The following is an 18,631-nucleotide window of genomic DNA, read 5'->3' as shown; positions in this document are numbered from 1 at the left end:
GGGGGGGCGCGAGGGCTCAGGCCTTGGAGAAGGTGGCGGCGGCGCCGGCGGGGCCCGCGGGGGCAGCGCCCGGCTCCTCGGCCCAGCGGTTCATGCAGCGGCGCCGCGCGTTCATGAAGAAGTTGCTGACGGTGTTGAGCTCCAGGCCGAGCTGCTGCGAGATGGTGACCTGCATCTCCTTGGACGGCCGCTTGTTCTCCTTGAAGATGGCGATGAGCGTGCGCCGCTGCAGGTCGGTGAACACCAGGCGCTGCTTCTTGGGCTGAAGCGCGCGCTCCTTCTGCTGCTCCTGCTCCTTGCGCTTGCACGCTGCGGGCCGCCCGGCGCGCGGGACGGGAGACAAAGCGGGGACACGGCGTGAGCGCGGCTCCACGGGCCCGGCTCGCCCTCCTCGCCGCCCCCGGGGCCCCGACCCCGCGCTGCCGCGTCTCGCGGCCGCCGGGACGCTGCGGGACATTGTGTGCGAGCTCTGTGGCTCAGTTAGACGGCGTGGGAGAAGCCGTGAATTACCAGGTCCCTGGGGTGTGTCCCCGACCCCGGTAACCCCCCACACACACCCCAATGACGGGAGTACCAGCCTGTGCCTCCTTTCCCGGGCTGTCGGTCAGGCCTGACCAGCTTAGGGACCCTGTGTTGTGAGGCTGACATGACGTAGCCCTGACTCGGGGACCCAGGCCTCCCACCCGCACCTCCACCCCAGGAGGCTGAGGCCCAGACCTGGCCTCCCTCAAGTGCCCAAGGGATCCTCTGGAGCTGGGAGGATCTAAGGAAGAGTGGGGGGATGCAGCACCGACCCCCCCACACCTCCGCTGGGAGCAGAGAGAAGGCTGCAGGAGGCCGCCCCATCGCGCCCCACCCCCACCCCGGCTGGTGGATGCTTGCAAAGGGGAGTGGGCAGCACCTCAGGGCAGCTGAGCAGGACCCCAGGCTGCTCCGCGGGCCCCAGCTCCAAAGTGGACCCCTCTCCTCAATGCGGTGGAGCCAGGGGGTGGAAAAGATGAACTTCACCAGCCTGCACTGGCTCCCTCCCTCCAGGGGCTCTATCAGAGTCTCAGTTTCTCCACCAGGTATTAGTCAGGGGCTGCAGGAGGTGAAGAGCCTGCTCCCTCCTGCCTCCCCACCAACTCCTCACCCCAGCTAGTCTGTCACCACCCTCTGCTATACTAGCAGAACCCTGCACCCAGCCTGGTGACCCACTGAGACCACACACCAAACTGGCTTTGTTTGGGTTCCGGAAGAGTCTGAACCAGATGGCATGCCAGATCAATGTCCACGCACATCTGTAAAAATAGATTACTCTTCCCTGTGCTGTGGCTCATTTCTCAGTGACAACGGGTTCTCCCAGGAGAACTGACACCCCACTTCACTCCCTGTCTCCCCCTGACCTGAAACACACAGCACTTCCAATGGGCTCTTTCAGGTTTTATGATTAAATAAGGGTGATGTTTGGAGATTACTGGACAGTTTAGAAAAGCCTCTAAGGAGAGAGAGAGAGAGAGAGAGGAGCGAGAGGGAGAGAGGGAGGGAGAGAGAGAAAGGGGGAAGGGGGACGAAGGGGGAGAGAAGGGAGAGGGAGAGAGAGAAGAGAGAGGGAGAATGAGAAAGGGGGGAAGGGGAGGGGAGGGAATAGAGAGAGAGGGAGAGAGAGATAGGAGACAAATGAGAAAAAACGTAGGAGGAGAGGGGGAGGACGCTCTTGGGAGAACCAAGTAATGGACAAAGCAGGCAAAACTATAATGAATACTCTTGGAGGGGTAAGAGAAAAGTGCTGTATCCATGAAACAAGAACAGGATGCTGTTCAATAAAAAGGACAATGAAAAGGGAAGACAGTACTCTTGAATTAAATATATAATCGCTGGAATAAATCAACGTAAGGACCGGAACACAGCGTTAAGCAAGTATCCCCGGAAATAGGACAAGGCAGATGCCAAGATGGGAAATGAGAGAAAGATGACAATAAAGGGTGGATTGGGCAGGCTGCCATCTGATTCAGAGGCAATCGAAAACTAGAGGAAGAGATTACCAAATAAATAATGAAAAAAAAATCCATGTTTGAAGGACACGAGAGTCCGCTTAAAAGAGCCCATGAAGTGCTCAGCTCAATGGGTGAAAAAAGATACTCCCTGAGGCTCATCCTTGTGAGATTCCTGAGACCCAGAATAAAGAGAATAAAGTAAAAGCTCCCAGAAAGGAAAGCCAGACATCTGGGAGGGACTAAGGGTCAGAGTGGCTTTGGCTTCTCAAAAACTAGGAGATGGTGAACCAATGCCTTCAAAATTCTGAGGGAAATTCTATTCAGCTAGAATTGTATACCCAGCCAAACACCAAGCAGGAGGGTGGAATAAAGACAAAGTCAGACAAGTCAAAGTCTCCAAAAGTTGACTTCTGTGCACTCTTTCTCAGAAAACTCCTGGAGGATGTGTTTCACCAAAATGAGGAGGTAAATTAAAAAAGTAAAATGTGGGATTCAGGAAGTGTGACTTTCCTACCGGAAAAGGAGAGGATCCTCCAGATGATGGAGAGGGCAGAGCCTAGAAGGCCGTGGAACAGAGGCACTCAGGACATGGAGGGCAGCCCCATCCAGCACCAAGGGAAGTGGAAAGGGGACATGACCTAATATGTGTGGAAAATCCTATTGAGTTGGTTTGCATTTTGTTGGGGAGTGTGGGAAGAACCTGTGATAGGCAACTACTAACTCCTTGAAAAACAAACAGTTGCACAAGAAAGAAAAATGAAATCCTAGTACTCTATGTGGCTCAGATGTGGACAATATTCACTGAAAACATAATAATGTAATGCTGAATATTGATTTAAGCAAAAGACTGTATTCATAACAATACTGAGAAGCTGACAGTGGGAAAGGGTGTGGAATGGATATGGAAAGATGGTGAGGCAAAAGGAGGCAGATGAACAGTGCACCAGGCAGCCTTTTGTGTACAGAAGAGGGAAGCAAAAACATAAGCTCATATTTTGTCTACATTAAGAAACATTGGAAAGGAGTGAGAGGACCGGTCCTGACCTCCCATCTCCTTGGAACTTGGCCACCCTGTTCAAGGGTCAAGGGTCAAGGGAGGGACGGAGTCCCCCATTCTTTCAAAGAGAAAGCTGAGTCTCCAGCATCCAGTCCAGGGTAAGAGTCAAGACTCAGCCCCAGGCCTTTAAATTTCAAAAGAGGCCCTCCTTGCCCACCGGTTGTAATCTTCAATTCATTAATTGATTCACTTGTTCCTTCATTCACTTAGTTTACTCACAAATACATCATACATTTACAGTAGGGACAAAGATACAAATGATCCTCAGAAAGCTCATAAGAGGGACACCTGGCTGGCTCAGTCAGTAGAGCATGCAACTCTCCATCTCAGGATCCTGAATTCAAGACCCACACCGAGCGTAAACCTTACTTAAAAAAAAAAAGAAAAGAAAACAAAGAGAGCTCACAAGAGCTTTACATGTCAAGAGGCTTACATGTCTCTTATCTTTTAATCCTTATGATAATTTCATAAGGCAGGGATTGTTCTCCTTACTTACTCTGAGAAGGTAAGCCACTTGCCCAAGGTTGCCCAGCAAGTCCCAGCATGGGCAGGACAGGAGCCACGGTGGACTGGCCCTGGCCCAGAATGGGAGGGAGGTAAGACATGGTTCGCCTCTCTCCCCCTACTTCCCCCTTCTCCAATCAAGTGCCTAATGGGGGCCCCAGAGGCAGGGGCTGGGGGAGGGGCCAGGCCAAGCAGAGTCATGAAAAAACTTCGTGTTTTGTCGATCACAGCAAAAAGAGGCTCCCCTCTCCCCCCTTCCCAGTGTTCAATCTAATTACAGCTCCTCACAGCCCCAATCGATCTGGGCTCCAGTCAGAGCTGTTTACCAGGAGCAGCTTTTGTCCTGGCTTCCATCCCCCACAGCCCCCCAGAGCCCAGCCTGGAGGCTCAGAGGTGTGAGTGCCAGTCGGGAGAGGCAGCCCAAATGCCCCCCATCGGTGAACCTGTCACCATCCCACCTTCCCCTCATCAGCATCCTGTCTGGTGCCCGAGATCACTCCCACCAGCCCACCACTGCAGTCCTTGTGTCACCTGGGCACCCCAAGAGGAGGACAGGTGGTGGGTATGAGCCCCTTTGCAGAAGTGAAAGCCCAGACTGGGAGAGAAGGGCTGGGGAGAGTGCTTGGAGGAGAAGGCTGGACTTACCCACAGTGCCAACCACCAGCTTCCTACTGCGACGCCACTGCTATGGCCACCTCTTCCACGAGGATCTCCACTGGGGACCGCCACTGTGGCTTCCACTCCATCATCTCCTCCACCGTCACCTCCCCCACCGTCTCTGCCACCACCTGCACCAATTCTACCATCACACCTCCTCCACCATTGCCTCCTCCACCATCGCCTCCTCCACCACCTGCACCAATTCTACCACCATTGCCTCCTCCACCATCGCCTCCCCCACCACCTGCACCAATTCTACCATCACACCTCTTCACCATCGCCTCCTCCACCATCACCTCCCCCACAGCCTCCCCCACCCTGCACCAATTCTATCATCACACCTTCTTTACCATCGCCTCCTCCACCATCACCTCCCCCACCACCTGCGCCAATTCTACCATCACAGCTCCTCCATCAACGCCTCCTCCACCATCACCTCCCCCACCGCCTCCCTCATCACCTGCACCAATTCTATCACACTTCCACCACCATCGCCTCCTCCACCATCACCTCCTCCACCATCACCTCCTCCACCACCTGCACCAATTCTACCACCATCGCCTCCTCCACCATCGCCTTCCCCATCGCCTCCCCCACCACCTGCACCAATTCTACCATCACACCTTCTTCACCATCGCCTCCTCCCCCATCACCTCTCCCACCGCCTCCCCCACCACCTGCACCAATTCTACCATCACACCTCCTCCATCATCGCCTCCTCCACCGTCACCTCCCCCACCGCCTCCCTCACCACCTGCACCAATTCTACCATCACACCTCCTTCACCATTGCCTCTTCCACTGGCATCCCTTTCACCTCCATCGCCTCCTCCCCCATCACCTCCTGCACCGCCTCCACCACCACCTGCACGAATTCTACCATCACACCTCCTTCATCATCGCCTCCTCCACCATCGCCCTCCCCATCACCTCCTCCACCAACTGCACCAATTCTACCATCATCGCCTCCTCCCCCATCACCTCCCCCACCGCCTCCCCCACCACCTGCGCCAATTCTACCATCACACCTCCACCACCATCACCTCCTCCACCACCTGCACCAATTCTACCATCATCGCCTCCCCCATCACCTGCACCAATTCTACCATCATTGCCTCCCCCATCACCTGCACCAATTCTACCATCATCTCCTCCACCATCACCTCTCCCACCACCTCTACATCCCTTTCGCCAACATTTCCCATCACCTCCTCCCCCCATAGCCTCCTCCCCATTACCTCCCCTATCACCTCTTCTCCCATCACCTCCCCCATTGCCTCCTCCTCCATCACCTTCACCACCATCACCTCCACCTGCATCGCTTCCTCTACTATCACTTCCACCTCCATCGCCTCCTCCACCACCTGCACCAATTCTACCAACACGGCCTCCTCCACCATCACCATCACTTCTGCCCCATCAACTCCTCCACCTCCACCTCTGTCATCTCCACCTCCACCACTGGCACCACCACCTCTTTCAACAGCATCACCTCCATTACCTGTGCATCCATCACCACACTGACACCACCTCTGTCCTCTCACCTCCTCTACCTGCAGCCCCACCATAATGACCTCCACTGCAATCACCTCCACATCACTTTTGTTTTTATGGCCATCCCTGCATCCCACCTCCTGTTTGCTTCACCTGCACCAGCACCTCCTCCAATATCCTCGTCTACACCGTGGAGCCCCATCACAGGGGCCACCTTATATATGCCCAGCACAGGAGGACTTGACCCTGAGTCCCTCACCAGAGGCTCCCAGCCTGTGGTTGGGGGGCAGGGAGTGGCCCCAGACACAGATCCTCACCAACAACCATGGTTGCCATGGTAGCTGGGAAGGAACCAGCTGGCTACCAGACATGCTCCGGGACCCTGGGCAAGTCAGCCCCCCCCCCAGGGCCTCAGGGTCCTCATTTGCAAAATAGGGACACTCTGCTTCCTTCACACATTCTTCATTGCACATCAGCTCCCCCTCCCCCACCCCCACCCTGTCACCTCTCTGCTCTCATCTCCTCTGCCCCCCTTTTCTTTTCTTTATTTTTGCATAGCATTACAATGATTCACCCACTCTATCCAGGGGCCCCCTCAAGTGTGGGTTTGGGTCCTCCCTCCATGCCTCCAGGGACTGAGAAGCTGATATTAAGAACCACTGATTCTGAGATGCTCTGATCTTAGAAAAACTGGTGTCCCTACCCATCCCACCTCTCTCAGTCTCTTTGGAGTCCAGGGATGAAGACGATCTAGTGCTGGGTCCTGGGTGGTCCCAGAGGCCCTGGAAAAAGATCACAGGTGGTCCAGAAGAGACTGAGAGCCTACTCCCAAGTCTGAACCCCTCATGGGTACCCAGCAAGTAAGCCAAGAAAGGCCCTGTCCAGCAGGCCAACCCCAGCCCACGGCAGGGCTCCAGGTAGGAGGGGCTGAGGCTTTGCTGGTCCATATCTAGGTGGGATCAAAAGTGAACTGGGGGGACCCTCAAGTTCCAGATGAAAACCCTTTCATTTTAGACCCCCTGGAACTTGCCTACATAACACCTCTCTTCTGCCTGCTTCTTACCTTCCTAGAAAGTTCTGGGGTCAACAGATCACCCCCTCTCACCGGTGCCCCTCCATGGGCCAAGAGGATGGTCAAACCCTGCTGAATTATTGCACGGTGCCTGCCCTCTGTGCCTTTGTTTCTTCAAATGGAAAATTGTCTTAATCGTGGTCTCTGCCTTGCCCAGCTACGGGAAGGGATTTAACCAGAAAAGTCTTGAATATCATGGTGGGGCTGAGATGAGGTTCTGAGATCCCATCTAGGGGTCACGTGGCCATAAAGTCCCCCCCACCCACCTCAGGTCTGGCCTCAAGCCTCTGCATCTCTCCCAAGATCTTCTGGGAGAGGGCAGAGATGGAGAAATTGAGGTAAGGCGTAGGGATTCCCCAGCCCGGGGAATCCTATACATCTCTCAAGGCCCAGGAGCAGGGACCCTTCCCCCAGGAAAGCCTTCTTTTCACCCCAGAAGAGTGGAGTCAAGCCTGAGCTGGAGTTCCTTCTGTTGCCCTACACAAAGTAGGTCCACAGGAGACAGCCTGCTGGGTGTGTTTGTGCAGTGATGACACTCCTGTGTGGGTGGTGGGCCAGTCAGGGGAGTGGGACCCCCGGAGCACCCTCAGCAGCGTGCACCCATCTGAAGTCAGGGAGGGAGCAGCTGCGACCTCACATTCAGTCACCCCTCAGTGGGTGGGAGAGAATCAGGGCTGCGTGGGGGAGAGCGGGGTCGCACCTGTTCACCCCCAACATCTTCCGATAGCTATGCTATTCCTTCTCTCTCTTACTCTCCTTCCTCCTCCTCCCCTGCTCCCCCTCCCCTTCCCTCTCCTCCTCCTCCCTCTCTCCCTTCTCCCATCCCCTCCCCCTCTTCCCTCTCTCCCTGCTCCCCCTCTTCACTTTCCCTCCTCTCCCTCCTCCTATCCCCTCTCCTTCCCATCCCTCTCCTTCCTCCCCTTCCTCCCCTTCACCCCATCCCCTCCCTCTCTCCCTGCTCCCCCTCCTCCCCTTCCCTCTCCTCCTCCCATCCACTCCTCCTCCTCTCCTTCCTCCCCTTCTCCCTCCTCCTATCCCCTCTCCTTCCTGTCCCTTTCCCTTCTCCTGCTCCTCCCCTTCCCTGCTCCCCCTCCTCCTTTGCCCTCCCCCTCCTCCCATCCCCTCCCCCTCCACCCTCTCTCCCTCCTCCCCCTCCTCCTATCCCTTCCCCCTCCTCCCCTTCCCTCTCCTCCTCCCATCCACTCCTCCTCCTCTCCTCCTCCCATCCCTTGCCCCTCCTGTCCCTCTCCCTTCTCCCCCTCCTCCCCTTCCCTGCTCCCCCTCCTCCCTTCCCCTCTCCCTCCTCCCTCTCTCCCTCCTCCCCTTCCCTTTCCTCCTCCCATCCCCTCCTCCAGAGGTCCACTGTGGTCTGGGCCATGTAACCAGACAGCAGTGGGTGATTGGTGGGGAGGACTGCCCCTGCTGTGCCTGTCCTGGGCCATCCCTGGACTCCAGTGGGCTGACCAGGCAGGCATCTGTCTGTCCCCCCAATCCTATTGGGGGTGTCCATATAGGGGCTGCCACAAATGCCTGGCGAGGTGGAAGGCTATGTGTGATTGTGGCCCTGTGCGTGGGCTCTTGGCACGTGTAGCGGGCTTTGCTGCAGTTGGGGGGTGTCCATACATAAACCACAGGGGTGCGTAACTGGGACATCCTGTGACCCTAGCAAGAGTCGTCCACTCGACGGGCTGGAATGTGGGCAGTGGCATGGGTATGTGGAGGGGTGCTGGAGGGGAGAGCCCAGAGGGTGTGGCTGGGTCACCAGGTGGTGGAGGAAGACCCAGGGGCCAGCAGACATCTGCATGACAGGTAATTATTAGGCGGAAGCAGCGTGAAAAACTGGAGGTGTGATGTGCTGAGCCTGGGTGGCAGCAGATGTGCGTGGCACCCCCAGGGCAGCTCAGTGTCTGAGTGGGTGGGAGGCAGCCCAGGGACCATCTAGACCCTCAGGATGGCTCCTGTCTACCTGCCTGCTCCCGGGCTGCCCACCCACGCCTTCACCAGTCCCCGTCCGTGGAGACACAGGGCCTTGGCTCCATGGGCTCAGGGGCCTTGAACACACACTCTGGGCACACTGGTTTCCTGGTTTATCAGGCAAACACAGCGACCCCGTGCACCCATCTGCAGCGTGCACCCATCTGAAGTCAGGGAGGGAGCAGCTGCGACCTCACATTCAGTCACCCCTCAGTGGGTGGGAGAGAATCAGGGCTGCGTGGGGGAGAGATCCTGATCCTGATGTCCCTGTCTGTCAGCGGGAGGGAGAGTTCCTGTCGTGCAGGGGGCATGAGGATCTGAATGAGTGCCGCAGCGGGACCCTGGACCCATTCCTTTCTTCCTCGCTTGCTTCATACATTTATCTAGCACCTACTGGGTGCCAGGTGCTGGGGACAGCTGGGAGCAGGACAAACTCCCTTCACACAGCCACAGTCTGATGCCTAAGACATGTCACTCCAGTAATCCCACGGATAAGTGGAAAGCCAGGGCTGACTTGGTTCCAAAACAGGGCGCTGGCTGCCTGGCTCAGAGCAGGGAGGGGTGGAGGTGGCATATGAGTGGGGGCTGTGAGGGGGGAGATGTGAGCCCAGCTGGGTTCTAGGAGGCCTCCAGGTGGGGACAGGGCTAGGTATGCAGGTGGGCCTGGGCACCTAGCCCGGGTCTTAGATGGGAGGGGGAGTCTAGTGGTCTAGTGAAGCCCTGAGGACAAGAAGAATGAGCCAGACCGGCAGCAGGAGGGCTGGGTTTGACAGGGAAAGACAAGAGCTGGACTCTGGTGCCAGAATTCAGCAATGGGGGCACCTGTCTCTCAGTCTGTGCCGTGCCCAGGGCAACAACTAGGCCGCTCTGTGTACCCTCTCCCCTGCTCCCCTGCACCCCTGCACCGAGCGCCTGTCCACCTGGCTACAGGATGGGGGGTGTGGGAGCAGGAGCGGGAGTGGCTGTCCCCTCCCCTCTGGCCACCTCCTGTGCTCAGCTTAGGCTTCCAGGAGCAGACAATTCAATACGGAGCCTGGTCTCCGGCTGGGATGATGACCGGTTTCCTTGGCGACGCGTCCCGCCCCAGCCACCAGCTGCCCAGACTGAGATGTGGGGAACACTGATGCCCCCACCCTGATGGCTTGTCCCCACTGGACTGAGCTGCCCTGAGCCTCCCCTGTGGCCTCCCCAGTCCAGAGATGGTGGATGACTTGCCCAAGGTCACACAGCGAGTCACTAAAAGGGGCCTGGAGTCCATACACTGATGCTCTTTATCTATACCCTGCACCCCTGGGGCAGCCTGAAAGGGGTTCCTATGATGGCGCTCAGAGTCATCTCCAAGGAGCCAGGTGCAGAGCCAGGCCCCTGCCCTCAGGCAAGGACCCTCAGCGGCCTCAGCAGCCCCTCCTCATCTGTCTTCACGGCCTGTCCCCTGTCCACTCGCTGCCCCTTCCTCTCTTTCCCCTCCCCTAATTGCCCTGGCACCTTGTTCCTCCAGCCAGCGCCTGGCCTTCGGGGGAGGCCTCACCTCCTCCTCTCTCTACTGCTCCCCCAGATGGGCTTTTAATGGCAACGTTTTCAAATTAGTTCTGAGCCTTCCAAAGACTTATCAGGGAAATGCGTGTTTCCTCAGGGATTTGGGGCGCCTTTCCGGGGCTCCATCTGGAAGTTGTAGTGCCTGGGGCTGGGGAACTGGGGTGTCTAGGGGCAGCTCACACTTAGACTGTGAGCCGTGGAGACTCCCCCCCATTCAGACACCCTCCCACAGGGGCAAACTGAGTCAGTGCCCAATACACCCGTCCCCAACCTGCACACAGCGTTTATTTTTAAAAACCTATTAAGAAATCACAGTGGCCAGCAGTTGGAAATGGATTTGAAAAAGATGACCGGAAAGGAAACAGTGATAAGAAAAAAGAAAAGAGAGGCCAACCCAGAAAGGGGGGCATGACCCAGCACTTTAGTGATTAGGCAACTAATCAACACAGCAACTCACAGAACACGGTGCCCCGCGCCCAGTGTGGCCAGGTGGGGAGAAGGGCTGACCGGGGCGAACCATCTGGAACAGCCTGACTGTCCTTTGGCTAGGAGGTGGCCAGCAAAAGAGGGAAATGGCCCACGAGAATAGGACGTAGCCCGCAAAAATGATCCTGGAGGCACTCTCTTTCCTGATGTGGAATGTTCTGGGTGTCATGGAGAAGGAAGCAAAACAGAACCGACTTTCCACCACATTGTTTTAAACAGAGGAAAAGGAAAATAGAAGGAATGAGCACTTGTAGCTGCAGGGTTAGGAGCAGCCTCTCTGTAGAAGGACAAATAGAAACTGGGTTGCAGGAAGGAGGGTCATGGAGGACGCAGTCTTGTTCCACATAAATTTGGAACCAGGCGAATGTGTCCACCATTGAAAATAATAATACAGCGTTGTTTAAGGAGGCGGGCGGAGGGAGAGAGCAGCGGCTTTGTCGTGGCTCCGACTGCTTCTGGAGCCTGTTTCTTTATCCAATTCCTGCGCTCCCACTGGGCTGGGGATTCTAGTCTCCATTTGGGGAAACAGAGGGGCGCAGGGGCAAGCGACGAGTCCACGGTCACAGGCCTCAGACGTCATCTTTCCCCCGCCCCCCCAGGCTTTCCCTGGGCGCTCCCGCCCCAGTCCCGGGGAGTCCGCGCTCCGTGGTCCGCGCTCCCCGCGCTGCGCCCACGACGCCCGGAGCGCACAACCCAGCGCTCCCCGGCCGCCGCCGCCCTAGCGTGTGTGTCGTACAGGGGTCTGGGGTCTCCTCACGTCCCGCCAGGCTGCGGACGGCGAGTGCACTGCTGGTTCCTTTCGGGTTTAGGGGATCCGCACGCCCGCAGAGGACAGAGGTGCGGAATGCGGCACATCTCCGCGGCTGACCTCCCCGGCAATGCGGGGCGGCGTTCGCCTGGTGGGGGAAATTGAGGCACTGACGTCTCCCCCAACACCCGCGCGCGGATGCGCCTGACATTTGGAGAAGGGCTGACCCCTGCTGTCCCCGCATTCACCCTCCCCCATGACTGTAGTTGGATGCGACCCTTTCTCAACCCCCAAGCACTAGGGAGTAGAGCTGGTCAGTAACTGTCTAGATGCGCGAGAGACAGGTGTTCCAGCAAGCCCAGCTGGGGGCGCATGGATGACCCAGTCGCCAGCACAGGTCTCGGGAGAGAGAAGGGGGTTCCTCCCGCGGTCCTGCCCGGCATGCCGCCTTGAATACGCCAGATCCAGATCTGAGCAAGAAGACGGATGGGGTTCCTGAGCCAGTCTGCGCCCCCGTTTGTCCTAGTGCGAATGTGTGCGTCCACACGGGCCTCCCGAGAACATCTCCACTTGCGTCCCCGTGCTCACCTACGTTTGCGACCCCTGCACGTCCCTTCCGCAGTCTGCACCCCTCATGCGTGCATCTCCTTGTCCCTGTTTCCATCTGCTGCGGATCTATGACTTGTTGGGTCTAAAGGGCCCCCCTCCCCACATCTACCCAGGAGGCAACAGTCCATAGGAAGAACGGTTTGGTTCCTAAGCACACCGGCCCCTACACCTACTTGGCAGGGGGGAAACTGAGGTCGCAGGTGCCCCGCACTACGCAAGGTCCCGTGGGTCTCCCAGACAGCCCCTGGCTCCTGGCCTAGCCTCTCCCCTCCCCCACTAGCACTGCCTTCCTTATTGATCAAGGGCCATATTTAATTAAAAACTCGATTCAAACCAGCTTGAGCTCCCCTGGTTAAGCTGGGCTTGCTGCTACATACAAAGACGCAGGCCAGCCGCCGGGGCCCAGCATCCCTCCTTACAGCTACTCTGGGGCTTCCCCACCTCCTGTCCTTTGTCCTTAAGTGCCCACCAGCCAGAAGTTAGGGCATCTGTAGGCTGTGGGCAGGGAGTTTCCTCTACATCTTAGGGTCTATGGGGGGCTATGTGGCAGGATGCTAAGCAGAGGTGTGATGAGCTCCAAAGTGACCGTAAGAAGCCCCTTCTTACGATGCCCTGGAGAGGGCACCAGGAATGGGAGTGGAACCCGGAGCCCAGCGAGGAGGAGAAGGAGAGGGAGGCAGCACCAGAGGTGGGTCACTCAGACTAGAGTGGTAATGGCTGATAGAGAAACAGCACAGGCACGGGAGAGAAGGTAGGGAGGAGAGTGCCCAGTTCTGAGATGTTAGGCCAAGGGGGACTTCGGAATAAAGGAATGGAAAACCAGCTTCAGCCCCTCACTGTGCAGACCCATTTATGTGCTTAACTGTGATGTGGGGGTGACTGTCCCTGTCTCGCAGACGGGAAGGGGTTATTGGGCTTGGGGCTCAGGGAGGGCTGGAAATGCAATGCTGAGCTCAGGATTACCCTGAAGGCCAGCTTGAGTAAGGGGGTGGTTGGCCAGGAAAAGCAGAGGCAGGGATGTTGGTGGCTCTGAGTTGGATGGGAGGAAGCTGGGACCTGGTCCCCACACGGCCTCCCTGGGGGGCTCAAGTGGGCCCATGATCCTGTCTCCCTCAGAGGAGCCCAGCCCCCACTGTTCACCTGCCTGAGGGTCATCCAAGCTGCTTCTAAACTGGAACTTGCCATAACCTTGAGAGACATCCTCCTGTCCTTGGCCTCAGTCTCCTGAAGCCTCTTCCAGCCTTTGTCCCTGATGGACCACCTGCCTGGCATGTCCCCCTATTTGCAGGAGGTGGGAACCTGGGCATCTCAAGCCCTGCTTTCAGCCCCTCCAGACTCAGCCGAGCAGGGGCTGCAGTGCCCTGTTTGCTGCTGGGGAAGCCGAGTCTGTTCTCCCTCCTGCTGGAACTGGCCCCGTCTCACACCGTGTGTGGGGCTTTGGCAATTGCTTTCCTTTCTCTTGGCCTCAGCTTGCTGGTCTGTAAAGTGGGCACAAGAATCACATCCAGCTTCAATGGTCATTCCAGATGATTCCATCTCTTATTCCTGGTGGCTAAGCCAAGGAGAGGGGGGAGGGCTTCCAGCACCCCAGATAGCCCCCTCCCCATCTCGGAGTCTGCCCCTCCCCTCTGCCTCCCTGTCTGCATGGCAGGAGCACAGAATCACTGAACCTGGGCAGGGTCCTGGGTCTGTCCCATCCAGGTCTTGTGGCTTGGAAGGAGGGCCTGGTTTGGGGAGGGGCGACCCAGGGTCGCCCTGGGCATGTTGCAGAGCTCACAGGGCTGTGGTACACACAATTCCAGACCTGGTCTCCCTCACCCCATGCATCTCTGTGGGAGCCTGTGGTGTGTTCCCCCTGCCCAGACCCCTCCCGGACTCCCTGTCCACTCTCTATGCATCTCCCAGATCCCGGGCTGCTGTGGGGCCCCCCCGAAGATGAGGAGAAGTGCGTGTGGGGAGTGGTTAAGCAAGGTGGCCTCAGGGTGCAGGGTCTGTGAATGCACACGGAGGGTCTCCATAGGGAGCGGTTGATAAGAAAACCTCCACAAGCCCCTACTAGGTGGCATCTTATTCAATCCATTTCTCAGATGAGGAAACTGAGTCTCAGAGGCTCACCCCTCACCCCACCAGTCAGTGAGGGAGCCCAGGTGAGGCCCAGGTTGTCAAGTCCCCTGCTGGGATGTCTTGGGGGGATCTGTAAGATGTGAGGGCTCCTTGCCGCTCAAGGTGAAGTTTTTACAGAGCGGCAGGGGTCCTTGGGTGGGTGCTTACAGAAGCCGCACGGCCAGCCCTCTCAGTGGGACTTGGTTGGACCTCATGGGCTGGGGCCCTTCATGCCCCCACCCCCCCCCCCCCCCCCCCCCCCCCCCGGTCTGGGAGGGTGGCTACAGAGTGGGGGCAGGGGCTGGGGCAGGCACTGCCTGCCTCCTGGTTTGCCTTTTCCTGTCCTCTACTGTCCCCTCCAGACCCCCAGCCTGGCCGCATGCATCTCGGTTGCAGAAATGGTCCCCTCCTTGCCTCAGTTTCCCCATGCTGGTTTCCACCACCCCTCAGGGTTTTGGGCACGTGACTCACCAGTGAGGCAAGAAGGAGGACAATTGCCTCCATCTGATATTTATTATATATATTTTTCTGATCAGTTACAAAAAAATACTTTTCCTCCAGAGTTGCAATTTAAACAATATTTGAAGACGGCCAAAGCTATCGACCAGCGGCAGTGATGAATTAGAGACGGTAATTCGAATTCATCGACCACCCTGCCCCAGCCGAGAGTCCCCCCACCCCTCCCCCAGTCCCTGTCCCAGAATTCCTGTTTGAGCTAGAGCCAGAGAGGCTTCCAGGAGGAGGCAGCTAGCAAGCCTCACACTCCCAGGACCTTGGAATGGGGTGGGAAGCTGATGCCCCCAGTGGCAGTGGGGTTAGGGGGCTGCAGGATGGGCCTTGACCAGGCTAGCGGGTCCCAGAATCTCAGAATGTTAGACCCAGAACCTGGCTCCCACCCCCCCATTTTACAGATGGGTAAACTGAGGCACGGAGAGCAGACAGGCACCGGGCGGTGGGGTGGACCCTGAGGTCCACCTTGCCAGATTTCTCAGGCACTTCAGAGAAACAAAGACACCATCCCTTTCCCCCTGGGCCCCAGATGTGGGAAGGAGAGAGGTGGGGAGCTGGGGAGGTGGGTGGGGAGAGACCCAGGCTGAGGGGACCCCACTCAGCTGCCCTCTGGGACTCTTGGCTCTTCTTTTCAGTGCCTTCCCTTCTCTGTCTCTGTCTCTCTCCCTGTCTCTCTTTGTCTTTCTGTTTCTGCTTTGGTTTCTCTTTCTGTCCCCATCTTTGTTTCTGTCTGTTTCTCTGTCTCTGGTTTTGTCTTTTCCTTTCTCTCTGTTTTTGTCACTCTGTCTCTCCCTACCTATCTCTGCCTCTCCGTGTCCATCTCTCTGCGTGTGTCCTCCTGTCTCCTGGCCCCAGCGCCCGCGGTCACCCGGGTGGTCCCGCCGGGAGAAGCGAGCGGGGAGGCCGGAGGCAGGCGAGCGCGGGCGGGACTGGGGCGCAGCGCCCGTCGAGGGGTGAGCAAGGGCGGGGCGGCGAGTCCTGCCGCGGGGGGCTGGGGGGGCGGGGAGCGGCGACCGGGGGCCCCTGGGGGCGCTTCAGGCGGCGCGTGCGGGGCGCAACGTTTGGGAGGGGGACGCGCCCCGCTGCCTGCCCCTAACCGCCGCGATTTGCCGCCACTTAACCGCTTTTCATTTGCGCAGCGACCGGAACTAAAGGCCTCTGAGCCGGCGGGCGCCTAATTAGCCCTCGCGCTCGGCCGGCCGGCCACCTCTGACTCCCAGGCCGAGCCCCGTGGTGTAGACGTGGCCCGGAGCGCGCGCGAGTTGCGGGGGGTGCCCAGGGCCGGGCGCGCGGAGCAGGCAGGTCGGTGGGGTCACCGTGTGGGCAGCGGCCCGGAGGAGCAGAGGACAGGCGGCCGGTCCCCGAGGCGTTATCCCCAGCACCCCAGCGCCCTGCCCGAGGCCCGACCCCTGCGCTCACCCCTCCTTGTCCCCCTGTGCTCCTGAGACGGCCGCGGTTCGGACGTTCATTTTCCAAAAGGGGAAATCGAGGCGCACGGAGGTGAGACTGCTCGCCAGAGCCACAGAGGCCGGGGAGGCCCTGCTGGGACGCAAACGAGGTCTTAGTCTCCCCTCTTGCAGTTCTACCGGCAGCGGGAAGCGATGCCCCAAGTGCTGGAGCCGCAGGCCCCGCCCCGGGCTCCCGGGACTCCTCGCCTGCGGTCTGTCCTTCCACGCACCCTGGTCGACCTTGGGGGGGGGACCCTGAAATGTGCGGCTGAATACGTGAATGGGCCCTTTAGTTCCTTAAGGTGACAGTGAGAAAAATGGAAAGTGATGTGTGTTCTTTCGGGTGCGCCCAAGCCGGACACCATGTGCCCTGAAATACATGCGCTGGGGAGGAGGCAGAAGGTGGATGCTATGGTCCAATGGTCCACGTGTTACGCCACGTGTCGGTCGCCACTTCGTGTCTGACACCGTGGAGCGAGGGCCGTGGCCAGAGTGTACGGGGTGTGCTTTTCGGCGCTACCTGATGTCACCTACATCCCGCAGAACCGCTGTGGCTGCGTGTTGGCCTGACTGAGGGGCCCTGTGAGCACACCCATGTCACTGCGCGTGGGATGGGGAGCAGGACGGAACAGGTTTTGCCCTCACACGAGACTTGTCTAGGTTCCTAACACCATTTCTAGCATGTCACCTGCCACATAAGAAGGAAAATTTATTTTCCCGTTCCCTAAAGTGGAGAATCTAAGACGCCTATAGGAGGCTCAGCTAGTCGCCTCATTCTGCAGAAGGGGGAAACTGAGGCCATGTGTGAGTGCAGACTCCCCCACCCCCCACCTCACCCCCCCCCGTTGTCCGGTATGCCTGGGGGGGGCCCCCCCCCCCCCCCCCCCCCCGCCCCCCCTCCCCCCCCCCCCCCCCCCCCCCCGGGTGGACTCCAGGCTCAAATCCTTCCCTGCCTCTGTGCTCCAGGGGCGCCTAGTTTGAGAGCCAGCCACTCCAGCTCCACTTGCCCCTGTGTGCAGAGAAGCGATCGATCCAGCGACGGAGCCGGTGACGGAGCCGGCTATTGTCCCCACGGCTGGGGCAGCCGCAGCCCCCTCCCCCTGTGGCCAGGGAAAGACACCCCCCTCCTGGTCAGGCCCATCGTGGGACAGTGGCAGGGGCTCTCCTGCACCCCCAGGCACCCAGGAGAAGGGGGCCTGGCCAGGCCCCCTCGCTGGGGGCAGGTGCGGACCCAGCTGTTGTCAGCTGGGATGGGGGGGAGGGAGCATGGTCCCCAGGGGGCCGGGGGCTGAGAGTCAGCCAGAGAGAGAGAGCCGGAGAGAGCTACGGGGAGTAGGAGAAAGAATGAGGAACAGGAGCAGAACCAGAGCAAGCGAAAAATAAATAGACACCAGTCTGTCCCGACAGACAGAGGTAGAAATGAGGGAAACACAGAACGGAAAAGCCAGGCCGCCAGGAGTGCGCGTACCCGAGCCAGAAGCAACCGCGCAGGGCGGGCGGCCGGCCGGGGTGTGAAGGCCTCCCGGCCGCGCGGGCGAGGGTCCCCCGGGCCGCCCCTCCCCCGCCCGTTCTCGGGTGACCTTTGCCAGCGGCCGGAGAGGGGGAGGGGGCTATTGATCGCTGAGGCCGAGCTACAAAGAAGCGCGCGCTGGGGCCGAGGGCTGAGCGCGGACCCGGCCCTGGCCGCCTCGGCGCGGGCGCCCGGTGCACGGTCCCGGCTCCCTGCCCAGAGCTGGGAGCGCAGCCGGGGGCTTTTCGGGAGGAGAGGAGTGGCTCCCGGAGCGGACAGCAGCGGCGCATCTGGGGCACAGCACCTCCCCCCGTCGCCCCCCAACACACACACAATGAGCGACCTTGCAGGTTGCTTCGGGGATCCTCCCCACAGTGTGAAAGGAACCAGGGTCCCCTCCCCGTTCCCGGAGGGGCCGGGCGGGCTGCTAAGGGTGGGGGGGGGAAGGCGGCACAATCCCTTTCTCCCTTTCGGCCAAAGTACAGACGGGCAGGGGCACAGATCACACTCCAGCCTCCCGCCAGGGAGTCGTGAGCCAGCCGGCGGGGCTGGGGTGCCCCGCGGCCGCCCTGCTTGGTGCTGGGGAGCCCCGGTCCGGAGCCCCGGGGTCAGGCGGTGTGCGCCGCGCTCCTACCTGCTAGGCGCAGCGCCGACATGCGCTGGAACTCGGGTTCCTGCAGCCACTTCCACATCCTGCGGAAGGTCTCCCGGCCCGACTTGAGCTTGCTCCACGGCTTGGGGTTGCGCAGCAGGTCGGAGAGCGTGCCCTGGGAGCGGCACAGGATGCGCTGCGCGAAAATGGCCTGCGGGATGCTGTAGCGCTTCAGCTCGGCCGTGATGCGCTGCGCCACCTCCTTGGTGTTGATCTCCTCGGCCGCCGCGCCCGCCCCGGGGCCGCCGCCGCCGCCGCCCGCGTGGGACCCGTGCGCCCCGGCGGCCGCCAGC

At 59.3% G+C, this 18,631-nt stretch overlaps 1 protein-coding gene across 1 annotated transcript in view; it reads right to left on the bottom strand.

The window, feature by feature from the left end:
• Window positions 1-16: 16 nt before the first annotated feature.
• The window catches only part of ONECUT3 (one cut homeobox 3), a 19,749-nt gene continuing 1,134 nt past the window's right edge, over window positions 17-18,631 (bottom strand). The window contains exons 2-3 of the mRNA XM_032394558.1: window positions 18,321-18,630; window positions 17-309 (exon numbers count right to left, since the gene is read on the bottom strand). Coding sequence (XP_032250449.1) covers window positions 17-309; window positions 18,321-18,630 — 603 coding nt within the window. The remainder of the gene's footprint in view (window positions 310-18,320; window position 18,631) is intronic.

The sequence above is a fragment of the Phoca vitulina genome, unplaced genomic scaffold (genome assembly GCF_004348235.1).
Source record: "Phoca vitulina isolate PV1807 unplaced genomic scaffold, GSC_HSeal_1.0 scaffold81, whole genome shotgun sequence".
In the NCBI taxonomy this organism is placed as follows: domain Eukaryota; kingdom Metazoa; phylum Chordata; class Mammalia; order Carnivora; family Phocidae; genus Phoca; species Phoca vitulina.
The sequence above is the reverse complement of the archived record's forward strand: the minus strand, read 5'-3'. Positions and strand labels throughout refer to the sequence as shown.